The sequence below is a fragment of the Carassius auratus genome, chromosome 13 (assembly GCF_003368295.1).
Source record: "Carassius auratus strain Wakin chromosome 13, ASM336829v1, whole genome shotgun sequence".
In the NCBI taxonomy this organism is placed as follows: domain Eukaryota; kingdom Metazoa; phylum Chordata; class Actinopteri; order Cypriniformes; family Cyprinidae; genus Carassius; species Carassius auratus.
In genome coordinates, this window is record NC_039255.1 from 10767520 (window position 1) to 10785824 (window position 18305).

The following is an 18305-nucleotide window of genomic DNA, read 5'->3' on the forward strand; positions in this document are numbered from 1 at the left end:
AGGTAATTAATGCCAAGTATCTGTGAATTTATGTAAAATGTTTAACATAATAGATTTGAATATTGATCGACATAATTATTCTGAACGTTTATGTACGCGCTTCTAATATATGATTTTAATAAATTTAAAGATAATAATCCAACAACAACCACCGCCTTATTTCAGTTTTGCATGAATTCATGTGACCATTATAAGACAAATAATGCAACTTTCATATTTAATATGTAATACTGTATGTGGAAATTAGATCAAATTTATTGTATCATTGATTAGAAAAAAAAAAAAAGAATTTAAATTATTTTTCCTGAATGAGCCAGAAGAGTCTTTCTGCAGCACCGCCATTTTCTCATTTTATGTTGTGATGTTCTTGCTGGAGTTTCTCCTCAAACAACGTTAACGTTACCCGAGTCGTTTAACCGTCGAATTTGTTTTGGCAGACAGTTCAAACCAGACTGAGCCGTGGACCTTCATATTGGTCAGTGTAAGGTGAGTATGTTAAGTTACTCCAAAATCTGTTTAATATGTAACGTTATCATCTTTTATAATTGTGAATACCAGAACGGTAACGTTACGTTTTATATTGGATTACGTTACATGAAATAGATTTATAAGATTTTTAATTATTTTCAGTGCTTCTGTACTCACTTCTAAGATGTTGTTTTAATATATTAACTGTAATCAACTATCCGTAGTATAAACAACGCCTTAAACAGTTTCGCGCTCAAAAATTATTTGAACTTTGTAAGCCAGTCATGGGACGTTAACGCTTTTCATATTGAAAATGTAATACTCCGTGGCAAAATCTTCTTCTTCTTCTTTGTGCTTATTTGGCGGTTCGCATTCTTAAACAGTGGCAAAATAATTCCCTTTCAAACATTTCTTCCTGTCGTTAGAAATTTAATTAATTAATTAAAAAAAAAATATATATATATATATATATATATGACATCAGACGATGAACGTCTGTTTTCAGCCATCGCCATTTTCTCACGTTTACACTTCCATGTGCTTGCTCCAGTCTTGAGTTTTTCCCTCGATTGTCAACGGCGTTTATCTGTTAAGTTAGTCTTTTAGAGTTAGCAGAAACCTGCTTTTAAATGTATTAACTGAATCTTTGAGCTTCATCCTGACCAGTTTTGGGTGAGTAGGCCAACTAACGTAGTCCTAATGTTACACATTTTAATGAAAATTACCTGTAAGCCATGTAACGCCTTACATATACCAATCGGTAATTTGGGGGAAGATTTTTTATTTTTTTTCGTTTAAATAAGTTAAATTCGTTAGAGACAAATAATAGGAACAATATTAAAAGATAGAATAGAAAAGATATTTTATTATTATTATTATTATTATATATTTTTTTTATACAGACGATGAACTAAAAATGCACCTGCAACGTCTGATATTTCCTCAATTTAACGCGGCAGCCTCACTATATGTTTTGGTAATTCGTGTGTACTTGTCTTGGCTCTGGGGATTGTTTATCTGTTAAGTTCAGTTTAAGGTGAGTAATAAAATGTTAACGAAGGCCTAGGCGATAAACAGCATTTATATAAAAAGGCGATATGACTTCATCAATAACTGTGCTCACACCGCCACCGTCGAGAGCGTCAAAGTGGCCGGAAGTCATTCATTTTCAATGTGAGCCGGCGTCGGGCAGCGACGAGTAGCGACTTGGTAAATATAAATTTATGCACAATGCTTGAAGTGTTCCCTTAATGATTGGTCTTCAGGCGAGCACGTTAGAGAATCCCATGGGTGGGGCGAGGCGAGGCGCAACGCTCAGGAACTGTTCAGAAAAGCACTAAGCATAGTGCAAAATACTATGGTTTCAAGACGTGCTTTTGGGACATGAGGGATTTACAGAAATTGTCATGCCAACTTGCTAGACTGTGCAAATGTGAGACGCAAGTGTAACGGTTAAACACTTCAATCTAGTGCATGTTTGCCTAGAACTCTGCTACATTTCCACGTTTTTTCTTGTGAGCCATTACTTTAGAATCTTTGCTAAACAAACATACAGTCCGTTACTTAATGTCCATGTGAAAACACTAAATTTATGTTCTGCATGCAACACAAGCTTACTGCTAACTAATGTTTGCATTTGGCACACATGTACAATGAACTGTAAGGCCCATTCCGAAACCGTTCGAAATTAATGTGTACCTTTAGACCCCTATGTCTAAATTCTTTAGTCACAATAGTCTTTCTGAAGCTAAAATACTTTAGAATTATTGTTTATAAATTTGTCACATTTACAAATTGGTCACTGCCTCCACTTTAAGGGCATTATATTATTGTTAGTTATATAAATGCAGTTATTCAATGCCATTGCTATTAATTTATGTAGCACATACCTATTTTAATTTATGAAATGCAAAAAAAGTAAATGTCATGTCTTTTAACAGATTGAAGCAGAGTTCACTCGCTTAACATCTAAGGACCTCATGAAGTCTTTTCTCTCAGGGTTGGATCAGTATGTACCCAGGTTCCTTCAGATGTTTAGAGCCAAGTTGAGCAGCATTTTCAGAACTGAAAAGCCTTCTATGCAAGATTGACCGTGATGTGAGTATTTTAGTTGTGTGCTTCGAATTAAAATGTGTTTGGGTTATTTAAGTTTGGAGTCACGCATCAACTAACATGTCATTTTCTGTCCACTGTTCCTTTCCCTTTTCTCTCCATCATCATAAGACCCAAAATGTGTCCAAATATCAGCTTTTAAGGCTTTGCACAGGCTCCTACTCTTCTTCTGCCTATGTATGTACAGTTTACTTAAAATAACAGATTTTTAAAAATGTGATCTTTAGTGTTGTGCATTGCTGCAATTTTTTTTCACATCAGTGACGTGCTGCATCATGTAAACTTTGAGTTGAATCGAAGTTTACATATAACATGGGGGAAATAATTGAACATGTTAACTTTTTTTAATTTTATTTTTATTAAACCTGTTAATTAATTCAACAGTTTAATTAAACAGCAATTGACATGCAATTGGTAACAACTGAAGAAATTTACACTTACAAAGAAATCATATTATAGTTCATAAAGTTATGTGTAATGAAATGACAAAAGAAAAAAACTATGTATTTAATCTGCATAGTTATAGTGATAATAAATGTTTTTCTTAAATACACTTTGGCAACAATTAACAGCACCCTTTTATTCAATAATTATTAATTTGTTACAAAATGTTTATTTAACATTGCACCACCAGCACCCCGCATTTTTTTTTTCATGGGCTACATGCCAGCAGGTGCTGCAGCACCCCTGCTTTCCACTATAATGGTTATAAAGCAGTTACATTGTCAGCCTTGCCCTAAATCAATCGAATCATTTTTTTCTTTTATTTAAGAATTCCATGTCAATGAAAAGGGCCGTTGTTCTTCAAGGCCTTCCACATTACCTCGGCGAGGATCCATCAGATTTCTTCAAGTCAGCTGAGGTAGACTTGCATGTTAATATTATACCTTTGCTTAAAATAATGTTCTGTGTATGTTTAATCAGGACCCTGTCTATGAAATGTATTATAGTTTTGTAATGTAATTATGAGATAAATGCCAAAGTTGAATTTCAGCTATTAATTTCACTGTGATTTCAGGCCTTCGTCAGTATTAAAGATATCAGGGTTATGTTTTCATAGAATCTTTGTACATTTATGTAGGATGATTTGATGTAGATAACGGTAAAATACAAACAAGACCGAGTCTCAGAATTAAGATATTTTCATTACATAAGTTTTGGCTAAAAATTGTGTTATATACTTTCAATAAAATAACTGACATTCTCAGTAAATGTTTTAATATACTTGCTGTAGGAAACTGACATTGAAGACGGTGTGATGGTGGGAATGGATGTGGGCATTCTCATAATGCCTGATGAAGATGATGCCTTTGACTACTACGTGGTAGTGGAGGAACAAGTTGTCCTGAGTGATGCCAAAGACCTCCCTCATGCTGTGGCTCAACTAGTCGTACTGATTTTTGCGCTTAACATTGATTATCCCAAAAAACTACGCTACACATTTGAGGTAATTCAGAAGATTTTAATTGACCTTGGAGGTGATCACTGTTTCGTGACGGTGCATGGACTGAAAAATAGAATCTTTCGCAAAACTGTTTAGCATTTTAACTGAAAGGTATACGTTCTGTGCCTTTTTGTTTTTGGTCATGATTTATTGGTGAATTTCTGGTTGTTTTAAAACAAAGAATGTTAAATGATTTTTTTCTTAATGTGGTTCTTTATGCAGTGACAATTTATGTAACTTAAAGGGTTAGTTCACCCAAATAAAAAATTTATGTAATTAATAACTTACCCTCATGTCGTTCCAAACCCGTGAGACCTCAGTTTATCTTCGGGACACAGTTTAAGATATTTTAGATTTAGTCCGAGAGCTCTCAGTCCCTCCATTGAAGCTGTGTGTACAGTCTACTGTCCATGTCCAGAAAGGTAAGAAAAACATAATCCGTTTCTGTTGTGAGAGAGTTCAAAACAAAGCAGTGTGGATATCCGGTTCGCTAACAAATCATTCGATGTAACCGGATCTTTTTGAACCAATTCACCGAATCAAACCAAATCGTTTTAAACGGTTTGCGTCTCCTATACACATTAATCCACAAATGACTTAAGCTATCAACTTTTTTAACGTGTTAATTAATTTACTCAAACAGTACACTGACTGAAACTGCTGTGAAGAGAGAACTGAAGATGAACACAGAGCCGAGCCAGATAACGAACAAAAGACTGACTCGTTCACGAGTGAAGAACCGGTTGCATCAGTTTTCCGATCACCAGTAGTTCTTTCATACAGTACAATTCAATAAACCAGTTGAAGAAAATTGTTCACCGGTTCTTTTGCGCTCGACGTAATGCCGTCATTGGCGATGATTGCACTTGATTCAAGCCTTCGGTTTACCCGCGCTCAAAAAATTAGCACAGAATCAGTTCAGAATCAATGAATTGGTTCAAAAAGATCCGGTTACATCGAATGATTCGTTCGCAAACCGGATATGACAAACTGCTTTGTTTTGAACTCTCTCTCTCACACAGACACTGAAGAGAAGACAATGCTGAATAAAGTCGTAGTTTTTGCTATTTTTGGACCAAAATGTATTTTTGATGCTAACTGACCCTCTGATGTCACATGGACTACTTTGATGATGTTTTTCTTACCTTTCTGGACATGGACAGTAGACCGTTCACACAGCTTCAATGGAGGAACTGAGAGCTCTCAGACTAAATATAAAATATCTTAAACTGTGTTACAAAGATAAACAGATGTCTTACTGGTTTGGAACAACATGAGGGTAAGTTATTAATTACATAAATTCGCTATTTGGGTGAACTAACCCTTTATTATAAAAATATCTTGTTTGAATTTAGACACTTGTTTTGTTTATACAGTATTGTTAATGTACATTACTGTATGTTTGTGCAGTACATCTGTTTTATGCAGTACAGCACTATGCTTAATACTGTGTCATTCATGCAGAGCATTACGCTGTATTTTATGCTTTTTTTGTTTATGAAGTACATCACTGTATGTTTAAAGTAACAGTTTATAAACTGGTTTTAATTGAAAAATAAAATCCAAGTGATTTATCCTCCATTAAGACTTGTCATTTTAAATGTTAAGCACTTTAGTCTATTCAGCTTTTCATAGTTAAGACAACTTCACAATTCAAGTCCACTAAACTTATGTTCATTGCACTTGTATTATAAAGTCCTATCAGCTTTATTCTTAGTTAAGGCAACTTTACAATTTAAGTTCAGGCAACTTAAATGATGTCTATTGCACTTGTTTTTTTAAGTCGTGTCAACTTAATCGTAAGTAAAGACAACTTCACAATTTAAGTTCAGGCAACTTAAATGATGTCTATTGCACTTGTTTTTTTAAGTCATGTCAACTTAATCGTAAGTAAAGACAACTTCACAATTTAAGTTCAGGCAACTTAAATGATGTCTATTGCACTTGTTTTTTTAAGTCATGTCAACTTAATCGTAAGTAAAGACAACTTCACAATTTAAGTTCAGACAACTTAACATTTTAAGGCAGCACGAACACTTACTTTTTTAAGTTGAAACAACAAATTTTTTTTTTACAGTGTAGTCGACTGCAGTGGCAAATGATTAATCATAGTCTAAAGTGTGAAACAACGTGAGAAAAAAACTTTAATTAGACTTCCATTTCACCACAGTAATTAAATCTACACACACGCCTTAAATGCATTGTTACAAAATTATGTTTTTTTTTATATGTGTGAAATTCAGTGATATCACATCCCTATGGCTCATTTTTTGAGGTGCAAATGTTCTCCTTAAATCAATTATAAATGACATCTTTCTGTCTCAAACTTAATGTTCATGATTGTATGTATCTTTTGCATGCTTGCTCACTTGCCAGCCATTATAGCTCCACAGAACAAACTATTTAGGTTCATTTCAAAGTAGCTGAGGCCAGACTGATTATGAATAACTCTCCAATTCCTACTCTCCCTCCCTTTTACAAACCCTGTTTTTGAACTTACCCCCTCTGCCCCTCTTCTATCAAGCTTCTGTGCCCTCCTCCTTCCCTGGTTCCAAAGCCCTGGGTCCACAGTCCGGAGGTAGATCACTTTAATTCTGCTTCATGGATCTTTTTCAAAAAGGACCTGAGACCCGGAGACCCCAGAACCAGTGACCGCGGTCTGAACCCAGCCGGGCTCTGTGCACTCGTAAACACAGCCATCATCTCACATGCTCCCTTTTCCACCACACACTTTTGTTCCCTCCCAATCAGGCACTGAGAGTATTTGATTCGGCCTACTAAAGTAAGTGCCCCCACTCAATTCCTGGGATATGAATATTGCACTTGACCCATGCTGTTGTTCAGGACCTATATGGTAAATGCATTGAGGGAAGAGGAAAAGCTGTCAAATAATGCCTTAAATTCTCATGTCACACCTGGCTTTCAAAATATCAGCTCAATGGGCTCTTTCTTCAAAACACCGAGCTGCCCTTCACATGGGTTAATGATGTATTACAGAAGAGAGTAAACAAGAAAATGAGAAAAAAAAAATAAAATTAAAATCTATTTTAAAACAGATGTGGCAAGTTCTTAGAATTGTACCAATGTATTCATGCGGCTTTGAAAAGCTTTTATATAATTTTCAAAAATGTCATGTATTATAAATGGAAAAAAAATAATATATCAATAAATAAATAGACATTGAATGTGTAGTGTACAATTAACTACTAATAACATTATTAGTTTTTCAATATTATTAATATTATTATTTTTTTTACAAATATAATGAATTTTTCATTCATAAATATATATTTTTTGGAAGTCACAGCATAACCTGATCTAACCTTGCCTTGTCATAGAAAAGCCAAATGATATGACATTTTAAACAACAATATTACAGACGTTTACTTTGTCGCAAAAATATCCAAATGATTTTTAATTAAAAAATGTAAAACAAGTTCTTTAGAAAATGTGTATTTAAGTCATTAAGTCACTCTTCAATGGAGGAAAACAAAATGAAGCCCAAACCCACATGACATGGAGGAATGAGGTTATTCATCATCTTTTTAAAATTTTCTTGTAGTCTGTAAAAAGCAATTATGAGAACCTATCATGATAGTTCATTTGTGAAACATAATATAACATGCAAGGTGTACTGACAAGACTTTCTAGGCGATCAAAACGACCATTGTCTGGTTTCCTGCATCCCAATAAATGACACATGGCTTAAGGCTTTCCATAGTGAAAATGGGATTTACAGTAATAGTGTCCCTAGGTGGACTTGAGCAGCTACCTAGGGATGATCAAATGAGCAATTTCTTCCTAGATGGTCACCATCGCAATGACCTTTACATTTGAAGAACTTTTTATGGAGAAAAACTCCCATATTGCCATTTCAAAGTGACGTGACATACAGCCAAGTATGGTTCAGGAGCCTTAAAAATGAGATCGCAGAAAAAGATGCACACTTGCCTTATCCCAAACCTATCTAGCCTTGTGCCTTTCTCCAGGTTTATCCCCAGAACTATTAAAGACTTCCTGAAAGTGAAAATGAAATCTCTAAATAAAGCTGATGAGGACTGATGAGAATTGACACAAGCTAAGCAAAGCACCCAGTGGAACGGCCCTTGGAGCATCACAGTTTGGGGTCATTCTTTATCCCCCTCTGGGGCAGCTCGTTCACACTATCACACCTGTCGGTCAAAAGAAAGACTCAGCAAAGGGAGTGACAGAAGAGAGAAGGTTTATTCAATGCAGAAGTGAAGAGAAATAAAAGAAAAGCGCTATCATAACAGAAATGACAACAGATATAACAGGCAAGGTTTCAATGACAGCTTAAATAACTTCACATCCCTTTTTGACTCAATGACCAACAAGACTTTAAGACTAAAATGGCTAAAGTGAGTGTACTGACAACAATAAAAAGAACAAAGTGTTAAATAGCCTAACATAAGATTGTAATAAAAAAAAAACAGTTCAATAAATAATTTTGAAGCTCATTTTAACTAAATACGCAGAAATGATGCTGTAATATTAGTTCAAGAGGGAAATTTTGCACTACTCTGGAATATACATCATGTTGTTGTTCTTTATGCATTTAGCTTGCTTGAAATTTTGAGCCACTATGATGGTTCAACAAAAGAAACAAGGATTAGCCTTTCGTTAATCATAAATAAACACGTCAAACCGGTCAAATGTATCGCACAGTGAGCAGTAAATATTCACAACAAATGTCATGTGGACTCTCACGCGACCCACCTGTGACCATCAATAGCCCATTTATTAGTAAACTTCAACATGTTTGTAGGAGATTACGCTCAAAACCTTCCGAAATACAATACAAGTACAAACAAGGTACCTACCTTGACCAGGTGAGGGGATCAGGAAGGGCTGGAACTTGCCTAGTTCCGACAGCTTGATTACTGTTGATTTGTTAATTTACAGCGGCACCTTGCGTTAAGAAGAGGTAAAGCACTTGAGGACGTCGAGGGAAACACTTCGTCCATCCATCCATCCATCCGTGCATCCATTCTTTAAGTAAACACTTAATTTTAAATAGGGGGTTGATTAAAGGACTTAATCAAAAAATAAAATACACATTGCACCTTCCTGATAGTAGCCCTAAAATTATTAGATTAAATAAGATCTGCAGAATGAATTGGAGAAGTTTGATCATTTTTATCATGCGAGGTAGCATTATTTTTCTCAGTAATTATAGAAATGTACGAATAACAATTACACTCATTGTTTCCTGACTGAATCTTATTTGAAATAAATGAATGAATGAATGAATAAATCAATAAAAACACCCACTGAACCATAAGGAAAAAGCAGTGTTTATTTACAATCAAGCACAAAAGCCAAACAAGCCAGAGAGTGTTACATCTTCATGTTCATTTCCACGTGAAGACATGAAAATTCAACTACACATTCATTTACAACATATTTGAGGCTTATCTTAAAACATATATTTCTTAATTATACCAGACTCTTTGTTCATTACAACAAAATGGGATTTAAATAAATATTTCACCAAAAATATGCTTACATTACAATTAATAGATCTTGACCAAGGAATGCTATCGTCAAAAAAAAAAAAAGAAAGAAAGAAAGAAAGAAAAGCTGCTAACTTTGTGCTATATAAGTTCTTTTGTGCTTTAAGAATGACATGAGCGTGAGTAAATGATACCAATAGGAGTTTCACTTTTTGTGTGAACTATCATGAGTAATAGAGTTCATTTAGGTTCATTTGGCCTACATACTGTAATAGAAAGGCTTTTGGCTTATTGAATTCCTAGAATGTCTGAAATGATAATAAAAATGCATTTGATTTATGCAGAGTAGAAATGTAAAAAAATCTGTGTATGTAAGGTTCTGCATATGTGTGCTTAATTAACCTAATAAGCATTGCATGTACAATCCCATGGTTTGCTGACATTTGAAGTGTTGTATTTTATCGGTATGCATGTGAACAATCACAGAGTATACAGAGTTCCATGTTCCACAATGATAATGGTCTTTAATAGCCAGGTCAGTTTGTCTAGGGTATAGCATTAGTTTGATAGCAAATGCCAGACAAATAACAGAAGGCCCAGGAGGAAGCTGAAGCCTGTGCTGATTCTGGTGGCGTCTCCTGCCACATTGCAGTCATCAGAGTAGCAGCAGTGAACTTTGACCCCTGGAGCTCTGTAGCCCTGGCTGTTAGCCTGGCTGCAGAAAGATTTGTATGAGCACGACTTCATTACGCCACCTAAGAAGACAAGAACGGCATGAGAGCGTGATAACATATTAATGTGCCTTGATCCTCATAAGCAAGCTGTAGACCTCCTGCTATTTCTAAGCTGGAGCCAGACAGAGCAGTCTGTCTTCCTTTAACATCAGCTTGATCCAGTGCCTCCCCTTAAAACACACACACACACACACACACACACAAGCAGTCATTAAGGATTTTTTCTTAAGATTTATCCCTCTGAGATTTATCACCCACAACGAAGGAAATAAAAAAATTTAAAATCGCCCAGTTTCCTCTCATCCTTCTATGCAAGAAGATTCATTATTAACCATGCACCCATTCAACTTACTGCCATGTCCACGGACAACAGCACATGCATCTGAGTAGCTTGGACATGTTTTGGAGCCCTGACGATTACAGTCTTCATCTGTAGAGCCCATGCAGGTGTAACACTTCAGCGCCTCAGCTAAATAGAGACAGAGAAGGGGCAAAAGTAATTCAACATTAAAATTCCAACAGCAAACAAAAAAAAATACCTAAAGTGTAATTAATAACCCATCAATATTTATCTATTTTTCTGTCTTGTTTTCCAGTAAAAATGAAACATGATAATGAAGTTTCTTGAGAAAAACTCTATTTATTAGTAGTATTATCAATAAATTATTTTATTTATCATTTTATTGTTTATATGCCCCAAACCAGTGCATAGACAATATGTCCCTTCTTGTAATTATTAACAATAAATTAAAAAAACAACAACAACAACAGTTTCTCAATAATAATTAAGTAAATACATAAAAACATATACATTCTCTGAAAATAATTATTCCATGCAATTTTTGTCACATAGATTTCTCTAATTTAAATGTTTTAAACATGATGAAAAACAATGATTAAAAAAGATTCCCCTTAAACTGTTTTTTTATTTTTATTTTAACATTTTTTTAAACTTATTTTGCCTCTTTTTTTTACCAGTTTGTTACATATATTATAGATAAATGCGTAAATGATTAAATGAAAGAAAGGGAAACTATTCTGTGTCCAGATGAGAACCATAGCTCAATGTAATAGCTTCAACAATCAAGGCAAATTATGCGGTTACATAATAATTGCACACATCCAATGCATTTGTCTAAACAACACTTGATGTTTTATGCAATTTAATTTCTAGTGTGGAGACAGGAAAATTATACTGTATTTCATAATGACACACATATAATAATGCACTCTGTTTCAATTTCCATGATGAAGCAGCTTTAAACCGCAACAAATACGCCATCAACATGAGTTCTATCTATCGATCTAAACTTCACTGTTCTGTGATGTCTGAACAAAACACTGACGTCCTGATCGTGAAACAGATCTTTTTTCACTTTTGTTTAACAGACCCCATGGAAGCTAGCAGAAGTCACAACAGAGATACATCTAAGTGTTTTAACTGTCTTGTAAATAACCAGCAGTGTATGTTATAGCTAAGTCTTTTTCATGTGCCTCTAGCTATTGTCTCCCATTAAGTGCATTTTTTTCAAACATCCAAACAGCCTTTTAAAAGCATCTGCTATATGTGCCTTAGCACTGTTAGCTTACTCTAAAGACACCATTCTGCTGCATCTGAGTCACTCTCTTTGATAGCTAATGATTTCTGGATGACCACGTGTCACTGAAGATGGTAAATATTAAATTTTTCAGAATGTTTGCGAGTATACGTAATGTATAGAACAGCCTGTTGAATTTGATACTAATCCATGATGTCACATAAGTCACTAAAGGTATTATTATTCATTGCCCTTTAAAAACTACACATAACACAAACACACATGCATATTTAAAACAAATCACTGGTTTAGAATTAATGCTGTTGTCTGCTTTATTACCTACTCCAAAATCCTTCCGACAGAGGTTAAAATAAAGTTGTTACAAATCATCTGTGCAAAACATCCATAATAAGAAAGAACAAGCAATCTCCAGTTTCTCTATGCTTGACCTCGTTTGCAATTTGTCAATTTGGCAGTTCTGTACTATAGTAAGACCATACTTGATGTTTATGGGAAATATTTCAGCGGGAATTTGTCAAATATATTTAAATGGTTTTGGCTATAATAAATTAATTTAGTTTGTTGGGTGAGAATTATTTTATGAAAGGAAGAGTATAATACGTAAATAAATAAATTACCTGAGAGCCTGAGTTGTAAACTTAATTATCTACATATGCATATTAGCTTAATTTTCTCATTAAAAAAAAAGAAAGAAAAACTATTACTTAACTCAATTAGCACTTGGTTCCTAAATATCACATGGTACTTTTCCTATCTATTCAGGTAGATGTTTAACCTTTTTTTTTTTTTTTTTTTGGTCTAGCAATCTAATAAAAATAAAGACTCCAGACCTGCAAACTATTTTAGCCCTCAATCTGTTTAAGGGATTGAATTGCGCCAATTATTTTCTGTTAGTCCTTTAACACCGTCCTCAAGGCCAATGAGATATTCTCAGCCATAATGAAGCCTCAAAAGAATGAAATTAGAGAAACGAAATGAAACAAAAATGAGGTAAATGACACAGAATAAGCAAAATCACCAGACTGAAAAGCAAATAAACACTTGTGAGTGCGGTGACGCACATGCAGTACTAAGAAGACAGGAGTGGAAAATCTTAAAAAGTAGAAACACAACAACAGAGAAGTACTCACTGTGAGCAGCGAGGAGGAAGAGGCCCAGGCCCTGCAGCATGAAGAAATGGAGTGCTCTCATGTTGCCGGTGGTCTGTGGCTGTCAGGTCAGCACAGTGAAAAGCAGGTTGTTTGCTCTTAAAACCCCTGAGCGTAAGTCCTGCTTTCAGAGAGCTTATACCCCACGGCAGTGAGGACACACAGATTACCAACCTGTCCACTGAGGCCTGTGCTTTGCTCTTAAGATCTGAATGGATCCTCACCATCTTGACTAATCAGGATGAGGGATCGGTCACTGTGCTCCACCCATACAGTGCTGAATGCTAGCTAGGGGTCAGATATTCCCTACAGATTACGTTCAACTAATGCCTCCATCAGTGACCAAACTCACATAATTTCTCTCTGTGACACAGCAGAACAGTGAACACAAACAATCAAAGAGTTGATGCACAGGCTATCTGAATATGTGCATACGGTAAGGGAAACTAAAACCAAGCCTTTACTCCAAATGAATGATTAGATCAGCTTAATAGATCAGCATAATTAACTTCTGTTTTTCTTAGTTATTCTTCCCATTACTATTTTTTATGTTATTAAATTCCTGCTATATATGTAATTTAATTAGTTTTTCAGGAGTAAAATAATTAAATTAAAGCAATATTATTATAATTATACTTTTTCCTTATTTTAAGGATTCATATAAGGATAAATTTTTTCAAATTCCTTGTATGTGTAAATACCAGTCTTCCTCCAGACTCCAGACCTTGATTTCCAAATGAAATGCTAAATTTACTTTCATCTGAAAAGAGGACTGTGGACCACTGAGCAACAGTCCAGTTACCAAAGACGCTGAGTGTGGTGACTCATGATGCGCTGACTCCGGCTTCAGTCCACTCCATCTGAAGCTCCTTTCCTGACAATCTTCCCAAGGCTGTGGTCATCCCTGTTGCTTGTGCACCTTTTCCTACCATTCTATGAATATATTTTGATACAGCACTCTGTGAACAGCCTGCCCTTTCAGCAATGACCTCCTGTGGCTTAACCTTCTTGTGGAGGGTGTTGATGATTATCTTCTGGAGAACTGTCAAGTCAGTAGTCTTTCCAATATTTGTGGTGGCATGTTCTAAACTACCCCAAGAGGAACCGAGTATAAATACTCAAAATTAATCAAACTAATCAAGTTTAAAATGCAATATTCATATTTTTTGAGATACTGAATTTTTTATTTTCCTGTAAGTCATAACCATCAGAATGAAAACAAAAAACTCCTGAAATATTTCTTTTTGTTTTTGTGCAATTAATCTAGAATATAAGAAAGTTTGCTTTTTTTAAATTAAATTACAAAAAATAAAGACCTTTTCCAGATTTAGATTTATAATGCATTATATATGTATTGTTATAATGTACCGTGTATGTATACAATGTTAGTATGTTAGTAACACGTATTATTCATTTTTCATCTTCTGTATTTTTTTTTCTTAAATTCTACTTCTACCATCTCATTTTTTTTTTTTTCACTCACTCAGATTGGTTCTGTGCCAGCATGTAATTGGCACTAATATAGTCTGTCTGGCATGATTTTAAGACCCATCTGCCAGCAAACTAATGCATCTTTTTATGCACATACGTAGGATCATGTCAGCAAGATTCATTGTTTGTTCATTAACAACATTATTGCTTTCTTCAAATGCCCTAGTGGGGTGTGTAAATGTAAATGTGATTGTTACTACATCCATCATCAAGTCTTTACATTTTGCATATTGACTGTGTCTGTGGAATATGGGTCAGATAAACAGGAGTTGTATTGCCATCTTTTATTGCACTTTGTAAGCATGTCCTGTATAGCTGATGGGGTTTCTTTTATCTAAAAAATCAGCTATAACAGGACGGAGACAAAACCATTCAGATTAAATTAGCCCAGAACCACTGACAGTGACAAGTTTATATATCAAAATAAAATCCAAAAATAAAAGCACACATCAGTGTTGCTAGAAGACAGCAAAACAAATGAACAACAAGTATCTACAAAGATACATAAGGAAGCTGATCAAACTAACAGTATCAAAATCTGCAATTATGTTCCCTTACTATTTTCAAGTCATTGTCATATTTACAAAACTGGCAAGGCCTACAACATGCATTTTTTTTATGAAAATGAATACCACTTTGTAACAACTGAATGATTAACTCATCTGTTTTATATTATATATATTCTCTCTGGTCATTTCTGTTTTTAAGTTAAAAAGAGGGTACCACAGGAATCAATTTAACAGTCGGCTCCATCAGTGGTTGTCATGGCAACAGCACTCATAACTTCAGACTTACTATAAACACTTACTCTCTGCGTGTGTGTGTGTGTGTGTGTGTGTGTGTGTGTGTGTGTGTGTGCTATACAGACATTCAAACAAAGTCTCTACTGATGGCCGGGAGTACTTTCACAAAGCCCTCAACAAAGGTAAGGTGGTGTACTGTACATTAACACATTGAAATGAAGAGAAAATAATTACAGCCAGAAACTAGTGTGTCCTAGAGACTCCAAGTTTATGTGAAGACTTCAGTAGTGTGAATTCCCTTTGTTTGGTTAGTTCATTGTTCTGTCCATTAGAAATAGGAAAAAACAATAACAAACACTTTTAACTTGTCCCTCCATCTTGTCCAGTTATTGTTCTTGTGTCCCTTTGTGGTATGGACAGAGCTCTGTCAAATGGACGGCTAGCTCTTTCCCATTTTGGCAATCAGTTCATCACAAATTTTGGTCAGTTCCACAATCTCTTTGTTCTGTAAACAGAATCCCCCCAAAAAATCATGTTAACCTCTGAATGTTTTTTTCTCTTACGGTATGATCAGAAATACAGTCAAATTGTGAAATATTATAGTTTTAAAAAATATGATTTCTATACTAATCTATTTTTTTACATCTCATTTAATCCTGTGATAGCTGAATTTTCAGCAGCCATTACTCCACTAATATTTTCAGTGTTGTACTGTGAAATATTTTTGAGGAAACCAGGATGCTTAAGAAACGTTTTTTTTTTTTTTGTTTTTTTTTTTTTTTTTTTGAAAAAAACATTATTTTGTAATATTTTAAATGACTGTCACTTTTTATCAAATTAATGCCCTCATCAATGCTGCATTAAATGTATCTAATGTAACAGTAAAGTCAGTACTGAGGAAAAGTATAAATCTTTCTTATTTACATTTAAAATAAAATGATATACTGTAGATAGATAGAAGCATTGCATAAATAAAACTATATATTTAAATAAATAAAATAATTGTTTTACTATAAAAAATACTAAACGTTTAAACAACAACGACATTTACTTTTAAGTTTGCAAGATCAGACTTTAACAGATGAGCATGTGGATTTGTGAGTGTGAGCACACCTTTTGTTCCAGTGTGCGCTCCAGTGAGTCCACCTTCATCTGTTCTTTCCTCAGACTCGCCTGATACACTGCCTGCTCCTGCTTGGCTTTGCCTCTCACCTGAGCGATATCAGCATTCGCCCTGCGGGTGCCACATGGTCAGAGTCATGCCAACATTTCATATTTCTCACACAGTGTAAGTCTGACCCTTATAATTAGCCTAACAATTGTTGTTCCAGTCAAAAGAAATCCTGTACAAACCAAAGCATATTAAAAACATATGCATGTGAAAGATCTGTACTTACTTATCCAGTTTCTCCTCAGCATGGATCTTCAAGGCCTGGTAGCGCTGCTCCTCCTTACGTACACGAGACAGGTACTCCTGTGCACATTTCTTCAGCACATCCTCGTTCTAAAGAAAAAAGAGGTATTACTGCCAATGCCAATAATGACACCTTCTTCTTAAGCACAAGCTATTAGATAATGTTAACCAACAGCCTAATAATTACTGTTGTAAGCTTGCATTCATTTGGCTCCATTTTTGTATGTAACATCCACAATCTATAACAATCATGTCCTGACCTTTATTTTTCTATCCATCTGACTCAGAATTACATCAGATTACAGAGCTGCAAATGTAAATTCACAATGATTTTAACCTTTATCAATCTCAGCTTATAGTGGCTTACCTTGCGGAAGCCTTCCAAAACATCCTTCATCTTCTCATAGCGACGGAACAAGTCAGCAAGAGATTTCTCCACAGAGTTGAGATCAGCTAAAGCCTGGTCCTTTTCCTGAATCAGCTGTTGGATAGTGTGATGAGACAGAGTCTTCTCCCTCTGTTCACCCTCTGAGACATACACACAAAAACATAAATGCATCAAGTTCATTTTACACTAGAAAATACAATGCACAATACAATCAAATAGATGTGCACATTTGCTTTTGGAAGCGGCAGAGGGTGATTTTATGCTCCCAGATATGAAATTATACTCTATGCCATGTCTACATCGTTGATAATGACAAATGAAAATGCAGTTTTCGACGCTGCATCTCTATGATGCATGCAGACGACACACACACACACACATACAGTAGACAAACCACAGAGACATTGTGAGAGATGAGAAGACCTTTGAAAGACTTACTCAGCACTCCTTCATTCATTTTTAGGGAAATTATATAAAAGGATTAATAGTTACAAATTTCATTTAACTGTGGCAAGTCTGCCGAATGAATCATTTTAATGAACTGGTTTAAAAAAAAAACTGATTCACTGATTCAACTGAATCATCACTCAGCTGTGTGGAACTCCATTCTCCACCCTTAAATAAATACTATCAATCTGTCATGGTTTCTAATTGACTATAAAAGTTGTATTCTAGTTTTACTACTTAAGCTTATTCAATTGATCTATTAAATTGACAAAAGATTTCTATTTCAAATCAAATCTGTCCTTTTGAAACAATCTTGGAAAAACTGTATCATGGTAATTAAGCTTTTTTTAACAGTTCTAATAAAAATAAATGTTACTGTTATAGTTACTTTTCTCTAGCTTGATTGTACTGAATTGTATTTAGGCGACTTCACTTTATGATGAATTTGTTTGGAAAGCTACAGTATCAAAGTAGTTTCCTGAACACTGATGAGCTGAAGATGTTTGAGAAAAGGTCTTCAACAAGATGATAACCAGATGATACTAAAATGAGAGCAACCAAATCAGGTTAAAGTAAGAGAAAACTCTCGCTGTCTGTCACTATCAGATGTGGTGGATGCAACACAAACAAATATAATAAAGAGTTGCTGTTACTTACCAGGCATGGCTGAGTGATTTATCAAATATATATGGGGGACGGAGGGAGCAAAACAGAAAAAAAAGGGACTGCATTAAGTCAAGCCAGCAGGGTGGGACGTGTAAGAGAGAAAAGCGTGTCAGAAACATGGACAAATTTTAAAATTAACGAAAGTGTCCTAGGATAAAACATAGTAGGTGGTGAAAGCCGGAAAACAGGCCAAGAAAATGAACCATGGAAAAGAAAT

General features: G+C 34.9%; 1 protein-coding gene and 1 long non-coding RNA gene across 8 annotated transcripts in view; one reads left to right on the forward strand and one right to left on the reverse strand.

The window, feature by feature from the left end:
• The first annotated feature begins 312 nt into the window (after nucleotides 1–312).
• LOC113112619 (uncharacterized) lies at nucleotides 313–4362 on the forward strand. 3 transcript variants are annotated; one of them, XR_003293457.1, is made up of 5 exons: nucleotides 313–486; nucleotides 2409–2565; nucleotides 2692–2757; nucleotides 3353–3442; nucleotides 3815–4362. It is a non-coding gene; the product is annotated as an uncharacterized LOC113112619 (long non-coding RNA). The 3 variants fall into 3 exon arrangements; XR_003293458.1 differs by lacking the exon at nucleotides 313–486 and adding an exon at nucleotides 987–1140; XR_003293459.1 differs by lacking the exon at nucleotides 313–486 and adding an exon at nucleotides 1425–1677.
• A 10337-nt stretch (nucleotides 4363–14699) lies between these two features.
• LOC113112621 (titin homolog) overlaps nucleotides 14700–18305 on the reverse strand; it is a 39249-nt gene continuing 35643 nt past the window's right edge. For 4 of the 5 annotated variants that reach the window (XM_026278345.1, XM_026278344.1, XM_026278347.1 and 1 more), the window contains 5 exons: nucleotides 18080–18088; nucleotides 16955–17115; nucleotides 16571–16677; nucleotides 16287–16407; nucleotides 14700–15678 (listed from right to left, as the gene is read on the reverse strand). In XM_026278345.1, coding sequence (XP_026134130.1) covers nucleotides 15613–15678; nucleotides 16287–16407; nucleotides 16571–16677; nucleotides 16955–17115; nucleotides 18080–18088 — 464 coding nt within the window. In that variant the 3' untranslated portion in view covers nucleotides 14700–15612. The remainder of the gene's footprint in view (nucleotides 15679–16286; nucleotides 16408–16570; nucleotides 16678–16954; nucleotides 17116–18079; nucleotides 18089–18305) is intronic. The other variant, XM_026278343.1, reaches the window with a different exon arrangement.